At 40.9% G+C, this 19,345-nt stretch overlaps 1 protein-coding gene across 5 annotated transcripts in view; it reads right to left on the bottom strand.

Moving 5' to 3' along the window:
- Positions 1–19,345, bottom strand: part of rev3l (REV3 like, DNA directed polymerase zeta catalytic subunit) — a 113,688-nt gene that overhangs the window by 35,607 nt on the left and 58,736 nt on the right. For all 5 annotated transcript variants that reach the window (XM_061812547.1, XM_061812544.1, XM_061812545.1 and 2 more), the window contains exons 7-11: positions 11,225–11,329; positions 10,973–11,057; positions 3,786–3,919; positions 3,187–3,315; positions 350–581 (exon numbers count right to left, since the gene is read on the bottom strand). In XM_061812547.1, coding sequence (XP_061668531.1) covers positions 350–581; positions 3,187–3,315; positions 3,786–3,919; positions 10,973–11,057; positions 11,225–11,329 — 685 coding nt within the window. The remainder of the gene's footprint in view (positions 1–349; positions 582–3,186; positions 3,316–3,785; positions 3,920–10,972; positions 11,058–11,224; positions 11,330–19,345) is intronic.

The following is a 19,345-nucleotide window of genomic DNA, read 5'->3' as shown; positions in this document are numbered from 1 at the left end:
ATTCTGAAGGAGCATCTTTCCTTTTCAAAAACCTTCTCATCACTGTCATCATATACCTTTGCTAGCAACAATGATGAGCGAACAACCTGACACATCACTAATCAAAGTTATTAGCTTCGTGTTGCCACCAACTGAAATATAAGTGTACAAAATTATATGATTACCCTGACCGTCATTGGAGAGCGCGGACACTCAGCGACTGCACATTATCTGCGGATTCATTTTCACCCTTTAGTTGTGAAATTGGATGATTTCCCATGGCACATCAGACATTACGCCACGGCAGAGGGGCTAAAAAAACTGATTTAGATCACTGAAAGAAACCAATAGTGTGATTGCAAAAACAAACCTTGGTAAAGACAAGTTTTCATGGTGCTCATTGTCCCATCGCTGTGACATTGTGATACTGAGCTTTGCCTCTTCCTTCTCCAACTCTGGACTTGCCTCCTCATCGTCACTGTTGTAGTGGCAGATATGGGTACCAGGAAGGGACTGGGACTGTGAAATGTGCAGACCAGGAGTCCTGCAGTCATCCGCCAAGCCTGCCAGCAAATCAATCATGGCACGGTCTTGGCTGCTGTCTGCAGAGATAATAAAAAGAAGGTTACAGCACGTTAAACCGCTCCTCTTCAAAAGATGCAAAGCTCTGGTTCTCAAATCTTTTACACTAAGTACCACCTCAGAAAATACAAAGTTCTCCAAGAACCAGACTAACATTATTAATACATTAACATAGTAAGCTGAAGTGTTCATCAAAAACAATGCGGAGGTTTTAATCTTAAAAAGGATATTCATTCTTAGCCTATTTAAATAAAAAAACAAGAATGAAAACCAACATTGAATGCCTGTACGTGACCCTTGATCCCTCAGGCGGCAGTGCAGTAAAACTGGTATCACTGTGTGAAGTACAGTCTATTGCAACGTGGGCTCAGGAACAAGTCAGAAAACCATTGTCAGTTACAACTGTGCATTCCTACATTTACAAATACATCTTAAAACTCTATCATACAAAGAGAAATCCATATACAAACAGAAACTCTGCCTGCTTCTCTGGGTCCAAGCTCATTTGAGATGGCTTGACGCTATGTGGAAATGTGTGGTGGGATGAGATGAGTCCACATATCCAATTCTTTTTGGAAAACAATCAATCAAACTTTGTAAGAACTTTTCATACAAACCCAATACCAATGAAGTTAGCACGTTGTGTTCAATAGGGTTTGTTTTTAGCAAATAATCATTAACTTAGAATTTCATTGCTGAAACACATTCCAAAAAAGTCATATTTAACATTGTCTTACATTACTTTTTCTTTTAACAATATTCGGTAAATGTTAAGGAGCTGAGGACACTAATTGTTGAAGTTTTGTGGGTGGAATTCTTTCCCTTTCTTGTTTGATGTTCAGCTTCAGCTGTACAGGGTCTTTGTTGTCGTATTTTACTCTTCATAATGCACCACACTTTTTTAATGGAAGATAGGTCTGGACTGCAGGCAGGCCGCTCTAGTCCCCGTACTATTTTACTGCAAAGCCACGTTGTTGTAACACATGCAGAATGTGGTTTGGCCCGGTCTTGCCTAAATAAGCAGGGGCATCTATGGAACTGGGCTTGGATGGCACCATATGTTTCTCCAAACCCTTTTAGCATTAATGGAGCCTTCAGATGTGTAGGTTACCCATGTCATTGTCACCAACAAAGCCCTATACAATCATGGATCCTGGCTTTTGAACTTTGCATTCATAACAGTCCGGATGGTTCTTTGCGTCTTTGGCTTGGAGGACACGACGTCCACAATTTCCAAAAACAATTTTTGTTGGACAACTGAACACAGGTCAGTCCATCTTAGATGAGGTTGGGCCCAGAGAAGCAAGCCGGCGTCATTTCTAGATTTTTTTGATACAGTAATCCCTCTCAACTTTGTGCTTCACCTATTGCGGCTTCAGTGCATCGTGTTTTTCTTCACCCACCCCCCAAAAAAAAATGCCAGGTCAACTTACAGTATGTACTATATCACTTTAAGAAGCCCAAAAAAGAAGAATTAAAAAGCCAGATCGACTTTTTGGAGCTGATTGGGTGCATCAACAAAGCTCCACCCAGCAACTCTCTTTCTCCCTCCCTCTCCGCCATTTTCTACACTGGTAAGAGTGTGTGTGTGTGACAATCTCCCGAGTTCAAAATGCCTCCAAAGCGCTCGTGCCTAATCTTAAACCTGCCACCGAAGCACCCAAGATGAAGAAGAAGCACTAACTTTGAAAGAGCAGAAAAGGGAAGTATGTTGAGGAGCGCTTTAAAGAATAAAAATAAATCTACAGAAAGATACATGAACTCCACCCGTCACTTGTCCAGTGGACACAGACTCAATACTTGTACTCAGTTACAATAATCGACATTGCTTACTATAGTATTTTTATTCTATTAGTCTATTTGATGTATTTTAGACTTCATCATCGGTTTCCGCGTAGGGTGGTGTAACGGCCAATCCAACACTTTCACTTATGTCATTTGACACCAATTCACCAAATAGATGGCACAAGGGAGACATGGCAGCTGACAAACCCTTCATGGGCCTATCAGAGTGACTCATTTGTGGGGGAAAAAAAACTAGATCCAATGAGTGTTTATTTTTGCACACTTTGAAAAACTACATGTCATGCAGCATAGTCCCAAATTATGACAGCCCAAACTTGGTTATTTTAGCCACTTCTAACTTCAGAAAACACCTTGCAGTAAATTGAAAATGGCTGTTTTGCTCTCTCAAACACACATAGAGTATCAATAAGTAATGTCAGCAAAAAGCTTCTACATTTATTGGAATAAAACATAACATTTTTCTGTTGGACACAATGGATGAGTTGTTGGTATTTGGATAGCTAAAAACTAAAATGGTGGCAGATGTGTGTGGATTTAGATACATTTGTGTTTTTAATTTTGTTTTGATGTTCGTGCTCTGTTTTTTATTTTTGAATAAATCGGAAGTTACTTATGAGTTACTGATTTTTTTCACTGAATACTTTCTTATTCAAGTAGAATTTTGGATCATTACTTTTTACTTTTACTTGAGTCATATTATTCTAAATAGTATTCTTATTTAAGTGCAATACTTAGCTACTCTACCCAGTCATAATGGAAAATTAAATGTTATTCACAGATAAATATTACTTTAGGACAATCAATTACTTCTTTATGTACCTAATAAAGGTGAGTGATTAGATGTCTTAGAGGACTGTAAGAAGTTCTGACTATTCTCCAACAGACATAAAATGGCCGCCTCATCAACAACAGGCTCCTGTAGGTTTTCCCCTCTACTGCTCAGAAATTCTAGGGAAAAAGATGAAAGTCACAGTTAGCATCTCAGAAGCAAGCAATAATACAAACCAAGGAGAGCTTTGCTAAGCACTAAGCCCATAAGTGGTTGCATTAAAGTCTATGGAAAGTAAGTGGAGTGGGTTCAATATTTATCTTTGTATATTTGTATCACATCACATGTATCACATACTATATAGACCTGTTAGACCTCTGTTGTGACCTCTTTGGTTTTTTTGAACAAGCTTACCATGACACAAGAGTCAAAGGATGCAAAATAGATATTTGGCACACTTGACATTTGTAAACAACTTCTTCTACGGCTTGTCCCGCTAAAGGTCATAAAATATATTTGAAATGCAAAGAATGACCAAAACCTTGGAATGTAATTTTTCCTCCACGCTATACTTCCATTGTACATACGATTCTTTGAAATACAAAAACATTTAATTTAAAAAAGGGGGTAAATTTTCATTTATCGTGACCTGGGTCAGAGTCTCTGTGCATCTCTACAGCTGAAGCAGGTGTATACTGTACTTCTTCTGGTGTCAAATGGAGAGACGAATGGATGGTGAGATCACTGAAATCCTCTCCATTACCAACTGGTGAAACTGGTGTCCTGAATAGAAAAAGACAACAGATATCCAATTAGTTCAGGTCGAGGAAAAAGACAAAGAAATTGTCCTGCTACATGGCTACAACTTAAAGTAAAATCACTTTCAAGTGGTGTCCATGGATTCACACTTTGTTCTTAGTAAAAGGTCTTGTTTATTGTGCATGTAAGTGGTTGCCTACATATAGTTAAAAAAATAAGTATTTGAACACTCTGGTATATTGCAAGTTCTCAGACTTAGAAATCATGGAGGGGTCTGAAATTTTCATCAGAGGTGCATGTCCACTGTGAGAGAAATAATCTAAAAAGAAAAATCCAGAAATCACAATGTATAATTTTTTTTAATGATTTATTTGTGTGATACAGCTGCAAATAAGTAATTGAACACCTATCAGCAAGAATTCCGACCCTCAAAGACCTGTTAGTCCGTCTTTAAGTCCACCTCCACTCCATGTATTATCCCGAATCAGATGCACCTGTGTGAGGTCATTGGCTAGATAAAGACACCTGTCCAGCCAATACACTCAGTAAGACACAAACTTGTAACATGGCCAAGACCTAAGAGCTGTCCAAAGACACCAGAGACAAAATTGTACAGCTCCACACGGCTGGGGAGGGCTACGGAGAAATTCCCAAGCAGCTTTGTGAAAAAAAGTCCACTGTTGGAGTAATCATTGGAAAATGGAAGAAGCTAAAAGTGACGGTCAATCTCCATCGGAGTGGAGCCCTATGCAAGATATCACCTCGTGGGGTCTCAATGATCCTTAGAAAAGTGAGGAATTAGCCCAGGACTACACGACAGCACTTGGTCAATGACCTGGAAAGAGCTGGGACCACCGTTTCCAAGGTGACTGTTGGTAATACACTAAGACGTCATGGTTAGAAATCATGCATGACACGGAAGGTTCCCCTGCTTGAACCAGCACCTAGGCCTGTCTTAAGTTGCCAATGACCATTTGGATGATACAGAGGAGTCATGGGAGAAAGTTTTGTGGTCAGATGAGACCAAAATTGAACTTTTTTGTCAATTCCACTAACCGTGTTTGGTGGAAGACGAATGATGAGTTCCTTCCCAAGAACACCATCCCTACTGTGAAGCATGGGGGTGGTAGCATCATTTTTTGGGGGTGTTTTTCTGCACATGGGACAGGACAACTGCACTCTATGGGCTAGCCAGTCTCCAGACCTAAACTCAATAGAAAATCTTTGGAGGGAGCTGAAACTCTGTTTCTCAGCAACAGCCCAGAAACCTGTCTGATCTAGAGAAGATCTGTGTAGAGGAGTGGGCCAAAATCCCTCCTGCAGTGTGTGCAAACCTGGGGAACAACTACTATTGCATTCATCCAGATCACCTAACAAGTGACTGTAAAATCTGAAATGCAGTAAAGGCAGATGATTCAAAAACAATTTCTAGAAATTGCAATAAAATTGAGTGAGGAGGGGCAAACAGTGAAAACAAAAAAATTGCTCCAAATTACTTCAGATTCCACCCTATTACAGAAACAACAAGAACTAAAAATAGAATAGAAAATAGAAAAAAAATATTGCTTTAGAAAAACAGTACAGGAAGTCTAAGATGAAAATTACTGTAAAATAACTTCCTGTCATATTTTCCATTTGGTCACAGCAATGTCAATTTATGTTGATTCAACAGGCCACCCAAAGTTAACTTATTTTGACCGAGGGAAATTAATAAAAACAATCGTAAAATTGAAATTAACAATTAAAACTTAAACATTAAGGTGTGTGTGGCAGAACAAGAGTACCCAAGTGAGATTTTACTTCAGACTCATTGTCATTTCTAGTGGTGCTGAGCCTTTAGACAAGAGAGCCCCAGAGAGGCAGTGCATGTGCCGTTTTCTGCCAGTCTCTTAGTCTGCTTAATTACTTTAAAAGGTGTCAAGGGAGGTAGTCTGTCAGGTCTCAAGAGATTACTGCAGTGATTAACATGTTCTTCTGTCAAGTCTTGTCTTGGTTTTACAGGCTGTCACATGCAGATATATGCATATAAGAGTGATTGGATTGAGTAAAGCAAAAAAAAAAAAAAAAAAAAAAAAGATGCCTTTGTCCAAATTCTGTCATTCATTCATGAACGAGGTTGAATGCACGGAAATGTTTTTTATTATTATTATTACTAACTGGACATTAACATTTGCATTAAAATGTACAACCAACAACTGTGTTAGTGCTGATAATTAAGCATGCTGTTTTATTGCTATTTTACTTTCTTAAACACTTTAACCAGTAAAGCAATGACGCAAAAAAATTGATCGCTTTGATGTTGTATTATAATAGGGGCAGCAGGGGTGGGTTAGTGGGAGTTGGGCATTCAGTGTGGTGTCATTATATCTATGCCCCACCATTATCATGACACCCCACCAATCACACACAGAGCTCAATATTATTTGTCTATGGCCTCATTAGAATCACTCAGTCTGAATGAAAATATAGTAAAATAATGAAACATCTTTTTAATAAGTGGCAGAACATTTCCACAGTAGTGGTGGGGATATTTTGCACTTGTCTCTTTTAGAAGAAAAAGTGTTTGTCTGGTTTTGTGAGGGAAGGACATCACAAAATTCTTTTCAAAAGAAGTAGGATTTTTTCCATATTAGGCTTTGCTGAAATTGCTTTCAATTTATATTAAATTTGAATATCCCCAAAAAATGATTAAGTTCAACCGTGAACAATTTACAGTTGTGCAATTTACAAATCCTAATTCCAGTGAAGCTGGGAAGTGTAGCATGTAAATAAAAAGAATAAAATTACTTGTAAATCCTTTTCAACCAATATTTAATTGAATACAATGCAAAGACAAGACAAGTAATATTCAAACTGATGAATGTTGTTGTTGATTTTCAAAAATTTAATTTTGAATTTGATGCCTGGAACACATTCCAAAAAAAGATGCGACAGTAGCATGGGGTGAGGTTCACTACTTTGTGAATGATTGAATGAGCAAATAGTCCAACAATTTAACGTTGCTCAGTGTACAATTGGAAGGAATTTTAGAACTTTGTCACCTCTGGCAGCGGTTCACAACTGTTCTCACACTGGGACACACATTTTCCTATTGCTGCCAAGTCACGACCAACCTTCAGTGAAGTTAAAGATTTGTTTTTAATTTAAATAGAGCCTGAAAGCATCGGTCGAGTATGTGTTTAAATGTTTTTTCAAATGAGTTGCTGTAACACAAAAGGCATTATGCTTGACATGATTCTGCCAACCAAAGGCTAAGCTGCACTGTATTTGTTTTGTATTTGAATAAATTATTGTGGCTTGAGAAGAAGAAATTATTTCTTTTCACTCTTACTACATGTATGTTCCATGTGGGAAATTGGTATGCCTCTGGACCATAGCAGAAAAATCTGAGAAATTCATGTCATTTTTTTTTATTAGCTGTCCACAACCAACTCAAAATGTTTCCGCAAACCACCAGTATCACACCGGGTCCGCGTAGTTCATTGCCGCCACCGCCAGTGCCGGCATTGTTCATTGTACTCCAGAAGTTCACTGAGGATCTCTGAATGAACCAATGTTGATTGATGATAAATAGAATCCACCTGTGTGTAATCAAGTCTCTGTATAAATGCACCTGCTCTGTGATAATCTCAGGGTTCTTTTTAAAGTGCAGAGAACATCACGAAGACCAAGGAACACACCAGGTAGGTCCGAGATACTGTTGTGGAGAGGTTTAAAGCCGGATTTTGGATATCCCAAGCTTTAAACATCTCAAGGAGCATTGTGGAAGCAATCATAATGAAATGGAAGGAGCATCGGACCACTGCAAATCTACCAAGACCCAGCCGTCCCTCTAAACTTTCACCTTGAACAAGGAGAAGACTGATCTGAGATGCAGCCACGAGGACCATGATCACTCTGGATGAACTGCAGAGATCTACAGCTGAGGTGGGAGAGTCTGTCCATATGACAATCAGACGTACACTGCACAAGTCTGGCCTTTATGGAAGAGTGGCAAGGAGGAAGCCATTTCTCAAAGATATCCATAAAAAGTCTTGTTTAAAGTTTGCCACAAGCCACCTGGGAGACAAACCAAATATTTCGAAGAAGGTGCTCTGGTCAGATAAAACCAAAATTGAAGTTTTGGGCCACAATGCAAACTGATATGTTTGGCATAAAAGCAACACACCCTTTGTGTCACTTGTAGATTCTTGACAAAAAAAAAAATTATATATATATATATATATCTTTATGAAGCCTGAAATGTGGTGACAGGTTGAAAAATTCAAGGGGGCCGATTACTTTCACAAGGCACCGTACTGTCATACATACTGTCGGGGAGTCTGTTGTTAGTTAGAAGTGATCTACATATCATCTAAATATGGCTCAAAACATTAGGGTAATATTGCCCTGGTCACTACACTCGATTTTGAGTCGAAAAGAGCTTCCGTGTCAGAAGGGGCGTCGGAAAAATCCCCAAATCTCTATTGTTCGTCTCCCAAAGCACAGCGTCTTGTCAATGGCAACTGTCCAAGTGTGACATACATAAATGACGTAGACAACATGGCAGCCACTGGGATGTCGAGTGAGACTTCCGGAACTTTGCGCATGGATGACACGCTCTCCGGTCATTTTTTTTTTTTTGTATAGACATTGAAGTGAATATTATATACATATGTATTTTGTATATTATATGTAGTTTTCATAATATCTATTTTAAAATATATATATGGATGTTAGTAGCACTTTAAGTTACAGTAAGTCTACTATGCAAAGCGAAAACCATATACAACAACACCCAGAAATGCTGCCAGCTTCTCTGGTGCCAAATTCATGTGAAATGGACAAAAAGAAAGTGGAAAACTATAAGAATCTAAAGAATCCACATTTGCGCATTGCCCTGCGCAGTACCTATGCGTAGCATGCCGTGCACACGTCAAAGAAAGTTGCTGCACGGAGAAAGCCTGTGATGGTTGGTCTGCTTTAGTCACATGCCGTGATAACATACATACCGTTCCTCCCTGCTCCACCCTTCTTGATTGATTTTGTAGCATAATTAAATGTATCATCTGGTCATTTAGTCAATTTTTTCAAGCAGACACTGTTCCACGGTCACCATTGTTGTTAATTTGTTCCTTGTTACAGAAAGGAATGTTAAAAATAGCTACCGGAAAGCACCAAAAAGGACTGATGAAAGACCACTGTTTGATCCAAAACTAGCCATAAAGACACCTCTGACTTGGAGAAAAACTGCAGCACATTTTCAAACTTGCGAGCCAGTTGCACCCGAATACAAAGGCAAACTACACACAGGATATTCGCAGGGATGTCAATGCAGTCGCCGCACACGCGAGTATTCAGAGGCACTAAGTTGGAAATCTCCAAATATTAGCCCCTAAGCTCCAGTGAAATGAACTCTGAATGATTTAACATACCATGACATTATGGACAGTCAAACAGTTCGGGAATTATTCCTTCCTGTTTCAACATATCTGCGCATCAGTGCACAAAGCAAGGTCCATAAAGACATGGATCCCTCTGCCTCTAAAGACTTGAAATGATTGTGGACCTAGGAGGCATCCTTCACCACAGCTGCCCCTCACACTGTCCAACTGTCTCGTGTCAACAGTCCAGACCTTCAAGTTCTTGGGAATTACAGTCTCACAGGACCTGAAGTGGGACATCAACTCCATTCTCAAAAAAGAGCAGCAAAGGATGTACTTCTTGCAGCTTCTGAGGAAGCTCGGCCTGTCACAAGAGCTGCTGAGACAGTTCTACACAGTGGTCATCGACTCAGTAGTGTCAGTAAAGTACTGATTACTAGTATTACAGTACTAATTTGGGGCTACTACAAAAAAGGACAAACTGACTGCAACAGACAATCAAAACTGCTGAAAAGATTGTCGGCACCACCCGACCCACCCTTGAAGGCTTGCACCCCACTTGAACTAGGAATAGGCCAGCTAGGATCCTTTTGGACTCTCCACATCCTGGCCACCAGCTCTATCAACTCCTTCTGTCGGGTAGGGGCTACTGATCAATGCAAATCAAAACTACGAGGCGTTCAGACAGTTTTTCCCTCTTGCAATTAGAATTTTGCTCCTTTGTCAATGGTAATTTGTCACTCATTGTGTGTTAGGCTTTGAGTGAGTGATTTTTGTGAACAGAAAAGAATAAACAAATTCTGTGATTTACTTTATTTGAACATGTGTTAGGTCTAATTCTTTGTGTAGTTACTTTTACACTGATCTTCAACTGGAGTGTCACTAATTGATTTTAAGCCAGAAAAATTCAGTCACATCTTTTTTAATGTTAGCACCTGAGCAACTTGTAGTTAACATGTGGGATCTGCATGCTGTCCAGGCATTTTGGGATAAAAGTCCTGGAGCAGACTATGGTATGGATTGTTTGTATTAGAGTGGTAAAATTGGAGAACTGAAATCCAGTTGGATCAAAAAATTCATTTTTTCTTTTTTTTTTGCTGGTATCGGACCAAAAGCTGAAAAATCAGATAGGGACAGTCCTAACACTAATGGGAAAGAATTCCACCAACAAAGATTCAACAATTACATTCCTCAGTTCACAAATGATTATTGAGTGTCATTAAAAGGAAAGGTGATGCAACACAGTGGTGAAAAGGCCCCTGTCCCATCTTTTTGGAACATGTTGGAGGCATCAAATTCAAATGAATGAATAACCCACCCCCACTACACATACATACACACACACACACACACACACACACACACACACACACACACACACACACACGCACACAAATAACCTTTATTAGTTGAAACATTAAGAATCGTCTTTGTAGTGTATAGAAACAAATATAGTTTGAAAAGGATTTGAAAATTATTGTATTCTAACTTTATTTACATTTTGCACATCACAACTTCATTGAAATCAGGTTGTGTACTTGGTATAAGAGGTTCATCCTGGACTAGCTGCCAATTGGACGGTCAACTGATAATGACAATTGGACATGACCATATAATTAGTTTCTCTAATATGAATCCTAACCCACAAACTGTCACTGAGTCTGATAAGGCTTCTATCTGAAGAAGTCAGATGCAAGCAAAGTGTGCAACTTACACGTAAAACTCATTGTCCTTCAGAATCTCCTTAAATCTTTTCATGAAAATTTGTTCACTCTCAGTTGTAGTGACAAGTGCACGATCTGAAAAACAGTGGGGGAAAAAAAGAATAAATCTAATTGATATTCCAGAGCTCATGTTCTTAATCGCGCACAAATAAATTTTGAGTAAATGCTGTAAAATTAAAATAATAAAGTTTAGCAAGAAACTTGTTTTATGTAAAACACTTTTCTGTTCACAAGTTACTGACCTTGTGATTCTGGAGTTTCAATCTGAGAGTCCTTGCTCTTTTCTCTCCTTCGCTGTTTCTCATCCTCCCAGATTGCTTGTAGGCCGGGGTTCCTTCCAATTTGATCTGAAGAAATGACAACACATCAACAATGAATGTATATAACAACAATGAATACTGACAGAGTAAGTCATTACCTATTACTACTAGGTTTGTGCATGTATTTTGTTAGGCACCTCATTGGCCAGCTAAGGCGTCCTCATAAAAAGGCTTAGATCACAAAGATTGTGTGATTATTTTCTCCTATGAGCAAGGCAAAATCATGTTTAGTGAACTGTAGTGAAGACAAGCAACTATGCTCTACCCATTGCAGACATGCAAACACCAAGGGTATGAAAAAAAAAAAAAACATCGCAGGGACCAGAAGAACCATCCTAGATCCCCTGCAGAGAATGTCTTTTTTTTATTTTAACATAAATTAAGCAAGATGAAAAACTGAAAAGTACAATACAGCAAAATAAACATTTTCTTCATCCAATAAAATGAAGCTTCGTGCTCTACTGAGCAGAATTAATCTAGAGAGCAAAAAAAGACAACTATGTACTGGTTTTCACGTTACGTGTATGTTATACTGTATTTTTTTAACACTACAATACACAAAACAATTTCAATTAAAGAATTAAAGGTTTAAACTGTGCATCACGTTACAATTTATTAAACCTTCAAGAAGATTTTTAGAGTCCAGTGGTATTTAACTTTGAAGTGCCACTGACACCTAAAGTATGGATGTTGTTAACCCACCAAAAAAATCAGCTTGAATGGAAACATCTGTTTGTTCACAGTACGTAAGAATGTTGCAGTATATCGATTTCTTCATCTCCCGCCATGAAAAATCTGTGGATTGTTTTGGGCTGAAGAAGAACCAGGAAGTGAAGTATTTTGCAGACACCAACAGCAGTGGAGTCAAGTGTATTTATGTAACGCAGTAAAAAGTACCATATATTTTATATTTTATTTATATTTTGTTTATATATATATATATATATATATATATATATATATATATACATTTTCTTCGTTATTTTTAGAATCGCACAAAATTTGTAAATAGTTGCCTGACATATTAACGGGGTGTGACAGCGACAAGGCTTATGCAAGCTGAGAAACATTTTTCATTGAGTGAAATTTAGTGATTTTTCCATGGAGAGTTTTATTATTTTGGACATAACCTGTTTACACCAGCTTCCTTGCTTATCTTATTTTGCGCAAAAAAAAAAAAAAGACTTTTAAATTTCGTCTTTTAAATTTTTGTGCAACAACAATCACTGAGGGTGTAGTGATACACACGCCTGCCTTTGGTTTGGGCAGTGTGGGATCGATTCCTGCTCAGTGATGGTGTCTATCTGCCCTGTGACAGACTGCCGATCAGTTCAGGGTGTAGTCCACCTTTCGCCCGGAGTTAGCTGGGATAGGCTCCAGGTTTCCTGCAACTCCAATGAAGATAAGCGGCTTGGATAATGACATGCCATTACAAATTGTGTTCATGTGTGCTGTCCCAGCCTCAGTAGAATGTGCCTTCAGTGGCCCTGACTTTTGAGACCACTGATATAAATCTTCTTTTCCTTTCGGCTTGTCCCGTTAGGGGGTCGCCATACTGTGTCATCTTTTACCATCTGAGCCTATCTCCTGCATCTTTCTCACTAACCCCAACTGCCCTCATGTCTTACCTCACCACATCCATAAACCTTCTCTTTGGTCTTCCTCTCGCCCTTTTCCCTGGCAGCTCCATCCTCAGCACCCTGCCACCAATATACTCACTCTCTCGCCTCTGAACATGTCCAAACCATCGAAGTCTGCTCTCTCAAAGCTTGTCAGCAAAACATCCAACTTTGGCTGTCCCTCTAATGAGCTCATTTCTAATCCTATCCAACCTGATCACTCTGAGCGATAACCTCAACATCTTCATTTCTGCCACCTCCAGTTCTGCTTCCTGTTGTTTCTTCAGTGCCACCGTCTCTAATCCATACATCATGGCCGGCCTCACCACTGTTTTGTAAACTTTGCCCTTCATCTTAGCAGAGACCCTTCTGTCACATAACACTCCAGACACCTTTCGCCAGCTGTTCCAACCTGCTTTGGACCCGTTTCTTCACTTCCTTACCACACTCACCATTGCTCTGGATTGTTGACCCTAAATATTTGAAGTTGTCCACCCTCGCTATCTCTTCTCCCTGTAGGCTCATTCTTCCCCCTCCACTTTTCTCATTCACGCACATATATTCTGTTTTACTTCGGCTAATCTTCATTCCTCTCCTTTCCAGTGCATATCTCCATCTTTCTAATTGTTCCTCTGCATGCTCCCTGCTTTCACTGCATATCACAGTATCATCTGCGATCATCATGGTCCAAGGGGATTCCAGTCTAACCTCCTCTGTCAGCCTATCCATTACCACTGTAAACAGGAATGGGCTCAGAGCTGATCCCTGATGCAGTCCCACCTCCACCTTAAATTCCTCTGTCACACCTAAGGCACACCTCACCATTGTTCTGCTGCCATCATACATGTCCTGTACTATTTTAACATACTTCTCTCCCACACCAGACTTACGCATGCAGTACCACAGTTCCTCTCTTGGAACTCTGTCATAGCCTTTCTCTAGATCCACAAGGCAAATAATGCATCTGTGGTACTCTTTATAGGCATGAAATCATACTGTTGCTCGCAGATACTTACTTCTGTCCTGAGTCTAGCCTCCACTACTCTTTCCCATAACTTCATTGTGTGGCTCATCAACTTAATTCCTCTATAGTTCCAACAGCTCTGAACATCCCCTTTGTTCTTAAAAATGGGAACTAGAACACTTTTCCTCCATTCTTCAAGCATCTTTTCGCCCACTAGTATTCTGTTGAATAAGTTGGTCAAAAACTCCACAGCCATCTCTCCAAATTGCTACTGTATCTCTACCGGTATGTCATCAGGACCAACTGCCTTTCCATTTTTCATCCTTTGTAGTGCCTTTCTGACTTCGCCCTTAGTAATCATTGCCACTTCCTGGTCCTTCACACTTACCTCTTCAACTCTTCCTTCTCTCTCATTTTCTTCATTCATCAACTTCTCAAAGTATTCTTTCCATCTATTTAGCACACTACTGGCACCAGTCAACACATTTCCATCTCTATCCTTAATCACCCTTACCTGCTGCACATCTTTCCCATCTCTATCCCTCTGTCTGGCCAACCTGTAGAGATCCTTTTCTCCTTCTTTCATCTCCAACCAGGTGTACATGTCATAATATGCCTCTTGTTTAGCCTTTGCCACCTCTACCTTTGCCCTACGTCGCATATCGATGTACTCCTTTCGCCTCTCCTCAGTCCTCTCAGTATCCCACTTCTTCTTCGCTAATCTCTTTCCTTGTATGACTCCCTGTATTTTGGGGTTCCACCACCAAGTCTCCTTCTCCCCTTTCCTACCAAAAGACACACCAAATACTCTCCTGCCTGTCTCTCTGATTACCTTGGCTGTCGTAGTCCAGTCTTCCGGGAGCTTCTGCTGTCCATCGAGAGCCTGTCTCAACTCTTTCCGAAAGGCCGCACAACATTCTTCCTTTCTCAGCTTCCACCACATGGTTCTCTGCTCTACCTTTGTCTTCTTAATCTTCCTACCCACCACCAGAGTCATTCTACACACTACCATCCTATGCTGTCGAGCTACACTCTCCACTACCACTACTTTACAGTCAGTAACCTCCTTCAGATTACATCGTCTGCACAAACTATAATCCACCTGCGTGCTTCTACCTTCGCTCTTGTAGGTCACTATATGTTCCTCCCTCTTCTGGAAATAAGTGTTCACTACAGCCATCTCCATCCTTTTTGCAAAGTCCACCACCATCTGTCCCTCAAAGTTCCTTTCCTGGATGCCGTACTTACCCATCACTTCTTCATCGCCCCTCTTTCCTTTACCAATATGTCCATTACAATCTGCACCAATCACAACTCTCTCGCTGTCTGGGATGCTCAGAACTACTTCATCTAGTTCCTTCCAGAATTTCTCTTTCAACTCTTTGTCACATCCTACCTGTGGGGCATAGTCGCTATCCACATTATACACAACACCCTCAATTTCAAATTTTAGTCTCATCACTCGATCTGACACTCTTTTCACCTCCAAGACATTCTTAGCCAGCTCTTCCTTTAAAATAACCCCTACTCCATTTCTCTTCCCATCTACTCTGTGGTAGAATAATTTAAACCCTGCTCCTAAACATCTAGCCTTACTACCTTTCCACCTGCTCTCTTGGATGCACAGAATATCAACCTTTCTCCTAATCATCATGTCAACCAACTCCTGAGCTTTTCCTGTCATAGTCCCAACATTCAAAGTCCCTACACTCAGTTGTATAGGCTCTGTGCATTCCTCTTTTTCTTCTGACGATGGATCCGGTTTCCTCCTCTACTCGAAACATTTTCTAGATAAAAAGTGTCTTATTTGCTGCAAACACAATACTCAAGGGAACTGTAGACATAAGAGAGGGCATTTTCCCCAAGCCAGTCATCCTTTCCATGTTGTACACATTAATTTTATTGAGTTTGGGTTAGTAGGGTTACGTCCAGCATTACAAATGTTGTTTGATATTGATCTGCCCCTTATCTAAATGAGTGGAGATTTTTCCATGTACAAGTGCTGATGCTATTATTGTGGTAAAGTTCTTGTGTAAATGTATTATTCCTTTTCATGGCATCCCAGAAAAATTGTATGGCAACAATGGGCCACATTTTGTTAATGAAAAAAAAAAATCAGCAAAGTAGCTGCAAATCTAGAAATAACTTTAAAAATCATTGTGCAGCATTAGTGGAACGAAGCAATGGGACAGTGAAGTCTCGATTAAGGAAAACTATGGAACATACAGGGAGAACTTGAAGAGAATGTTAACATTTAGTAAAACTGTATATGAAAATAACCGCAACAGATAAAGGATTGTTCCCATTTGAAATAGTATCTGGTACAACACTTAGACTGCCCGTGGTAGAGCAGCCCGTGAAGCAGTCAGAAGAAAAAAATACTTTATCTGATTGGATGAAAGCGATGCAAAATAAAACTGTGAAAGAAGCAAATGATTTGCCGCCTACTGTACCTTCTTTACAGTTGCCATTGGTGTCCTTTGGTGATTGGGTCCTGAGAAAAGTCATGAAGAGGAAGTGTTGGTCCTCACCTCCTGGGAAGGTCCCTACCAGATCTGCTGACCACTCCCACGGTGATAAAGATAGCGGAATGTGCCACGTGGATACACCTGTCCCACTATAAGCCTGTGGCTCCCTTTCCATTCAACGACGAGTAGCGGTGGAAATCCGGGTACAAGGGTGTGGGTAGCAATAGGCTGCCCTGGTCTCAAACCGGTGAAGAATTCAGCTGATCCGCGCTTGAGCATGTTAGGTAAAGCAGAGCCATTATTGGGACTGCTTGCCTTAGTGCTAATCGAAGCATGGCTCCTCTGCACTGGCCAGTCTGGGACTGTATGTGTTCGTCACTGGATCTATGGACATGAATCATCATGGACCAAGGACAATCCCACCTCTCCAATGGACGCCAATGCCTGGTACGCGTATGTGAAGATGGTGTCCCTCTGTGGACAATCAATGACAGATCAACAAGTGTGGTGAAGCTGGAACTACTCAGACGCCGCGCCATGAAAAGAAGTCTGCAGCAGCGACGAGTCTGACGATGCCAGCAATTCCATATGCTATTCCCACACTTCTTCCCAGGCCAGGAAAGGATGCAAACGGAAACCATCTAAGGTCTTCATGACAGATCTGATCACCACCATGAAGGTGCACAACTAGTACCAGCTCAACGCTGAGTATTACTATGTCCTGGCCGATCCATGGAGGCAGAACCGGGAAAAAGGGTGTCCAGGTGCCCGTTAGCCCGCAGTCTATCCTGGAGCCCGTGGCCCGGGTGCGAACTGACAAAAGCAAGAATGTCATGTTTGTCAGGTCCAAGAAGCTGATCCGCACATCAGCCACCCTGGTCCTCAGTTACGTGGACATCAGGACTTTGGTGGAGGGCATGTGTCGCTATGACCTCAATGAGGAAGACGTCACCTGGCTGCAGGTTGTCAACGAGGAGTTTGCAAGGTTGGCGTTTCAGCCACTGGATGAATTCTTGAAAATTGTACGGCAACAATGGGCCACATTTTGTTAATGAAAAGAAATCAACCGCAACAGATAAAAGGATTGTTCCCATTTGAAATAGTATCTGGTACAACACTTAAGACTGCCCGTGGTATAGCAGCCCGTGCAGCAGTCAGAAGAAGAAAATACTTTATCTGATTGGATGAAAGAGATGCTGCATAAAACTGTGAAAGAAGCAAATGATCTGCCGCCTACTGTACCTTCTTTACAGTTGCCATTGGTGTTCAAATACTTATTTTCTTCACTGTATGTTTGTTTCGCCTTGTTCACGGCAGGTACATTCATCAATATGTCGGGTATTTTGTTCACGGCCCCTTTCGCCCCTGTGTACCGTGGTCCTAACTTGGTCCTACAGATATGACAAAGTGTTTGTTTTGACTTGTTCACGGCAGCTGTGTCAAATAAACGGAGATTGCCTCCGAGAAGGATCCTGTGTCACGTCTTGGTCTGCAAAACTACACAACGCAGAAGTCCACTAGTTACACTTGGTGCCGTTCGACTCTTTGCATTGCTGACCGACGTCCGTCTGGACTCCCGGGGTACAGCTGTTCCTGGCCAGCCACACCATCTATCATCGCATCCTGCGCCTCGTGCTGCGCAGCGCCAAAGACATACGCACGTTCCCGCTGGCGCTGGAGGTCGCTTTCAAAATACTAGCTTTGTTTAAATAGAGTTGGAAATGAACATGAATGACGGTAGCTATATATGGGAGGCGGGAGGTAATGATCATAATGTGTGCATGTGTGTCTATGGACTGATCACGTTAAACTGTTCAAGCTTTGTTTATTTATTTATTTTTTTTATTTTTGTGTGCTGGGGTTGTTTTTTTTTTCCCTTCCTCTGTTTGTATTTCGCAGTCATTGTCAAGGCAGGGGCCAGCAGCTCACTTATGTTTGTGACAATACAGTTGATCAGTCTGTTGTTGATCCTCCATTGGCCCCCTCTGCCAGTTCAACTCCTAAGTATAAACAAGGCATCTCTATTAAAGCCCTTGGAGTCATGATCACTGACTTGGCCAAACTTAGCTCTTTGCATCAGTCTAGTCCAGGTCAACCTCAGTCTCCAAGTGGTCAGTCATCCAGTGATGGTAATTTTTCACTGATAAAGGTTTTTGTGCAATCTGACAATAAGTCCCTACCTTTTTCCAGAGGCGATCATACTGATGCATTCCCTGTTCATGAATGGGAAGACATATTGAAATGTTATGTTATGTAATGTAGGGTTAAATGCAGCACTCACTCTGAAATTTTTGCTCTGATCATGTCAAGACTGTCGGGCAAAGTTAGGGATGTAGTCAAAGCTTCCCTTCGCAGCCGCCCTGAGCTGAGCGTAACTGACCTTCCAACGGCTGTTTGACATAATAAAGGGTCACTTTAGTGTACTGTCATATTCCAACTGACCCATTAAGGACTTCTACAATACCATCCCACATGCAAATGAGAGTGCTATGGATTAATGGATTCCCCTTAACAAATCCATTGAGGCTGCAGATGAATGCCTTCGAAGGAGGGGTAGATCTGTGGAGGACCCAAGCGCTGAAATGGTCATGATGTTCATCACTCTTTGAGAGGAATGCTTAATTAAAGGAGCATCTCATGCACACTTACTCGTAGTGTGGCGGCGGAATCTAAGCTGACGGCGGCTGGTGTCCTTTCGAACCCCCAGCCAGTGCCTGAGAATGTGATCCGAGTTGGAAGTGGTGGCCTTACAACTCAGCCAAAATGTATTTATGATCTTGATATGGAGATTTACTGTTTCAAGTACATTGTACCAGCTTTTCTGGTCCCAAGACAGAGGGATACGCTCATCATTGGGAGAAATGTTATTCAGCCCATGATACAGAAAATGAGATCTGATAACTACTAGGAGCTTATCTGCTCTTGGGACTCTGACCCTGCTTGTGTGCAGTTTCTTCAGTTGCTCAGCAGTGTAACTCGCAAGTTTGGTCCT

Source organism: Syngnathoides biaculeatus, chromosome 23 (assembly GCF_019802595.1).
Source record: "Syngnathoides biaculeatus isolate LvHL_M chromosome 23, ASM1980259v1, whole genome shotgun sequence".
Lineage (NCBI taxonomy): Eukaryota > Metazoa > Chordata > Actinopteri > Syngnathiformes > Syngnathidae > Syngnathoides > Syngnathoides biaculeatus.
This window is presented reverse-complemented; position numbering and strand designations above follow the sequence as displayed.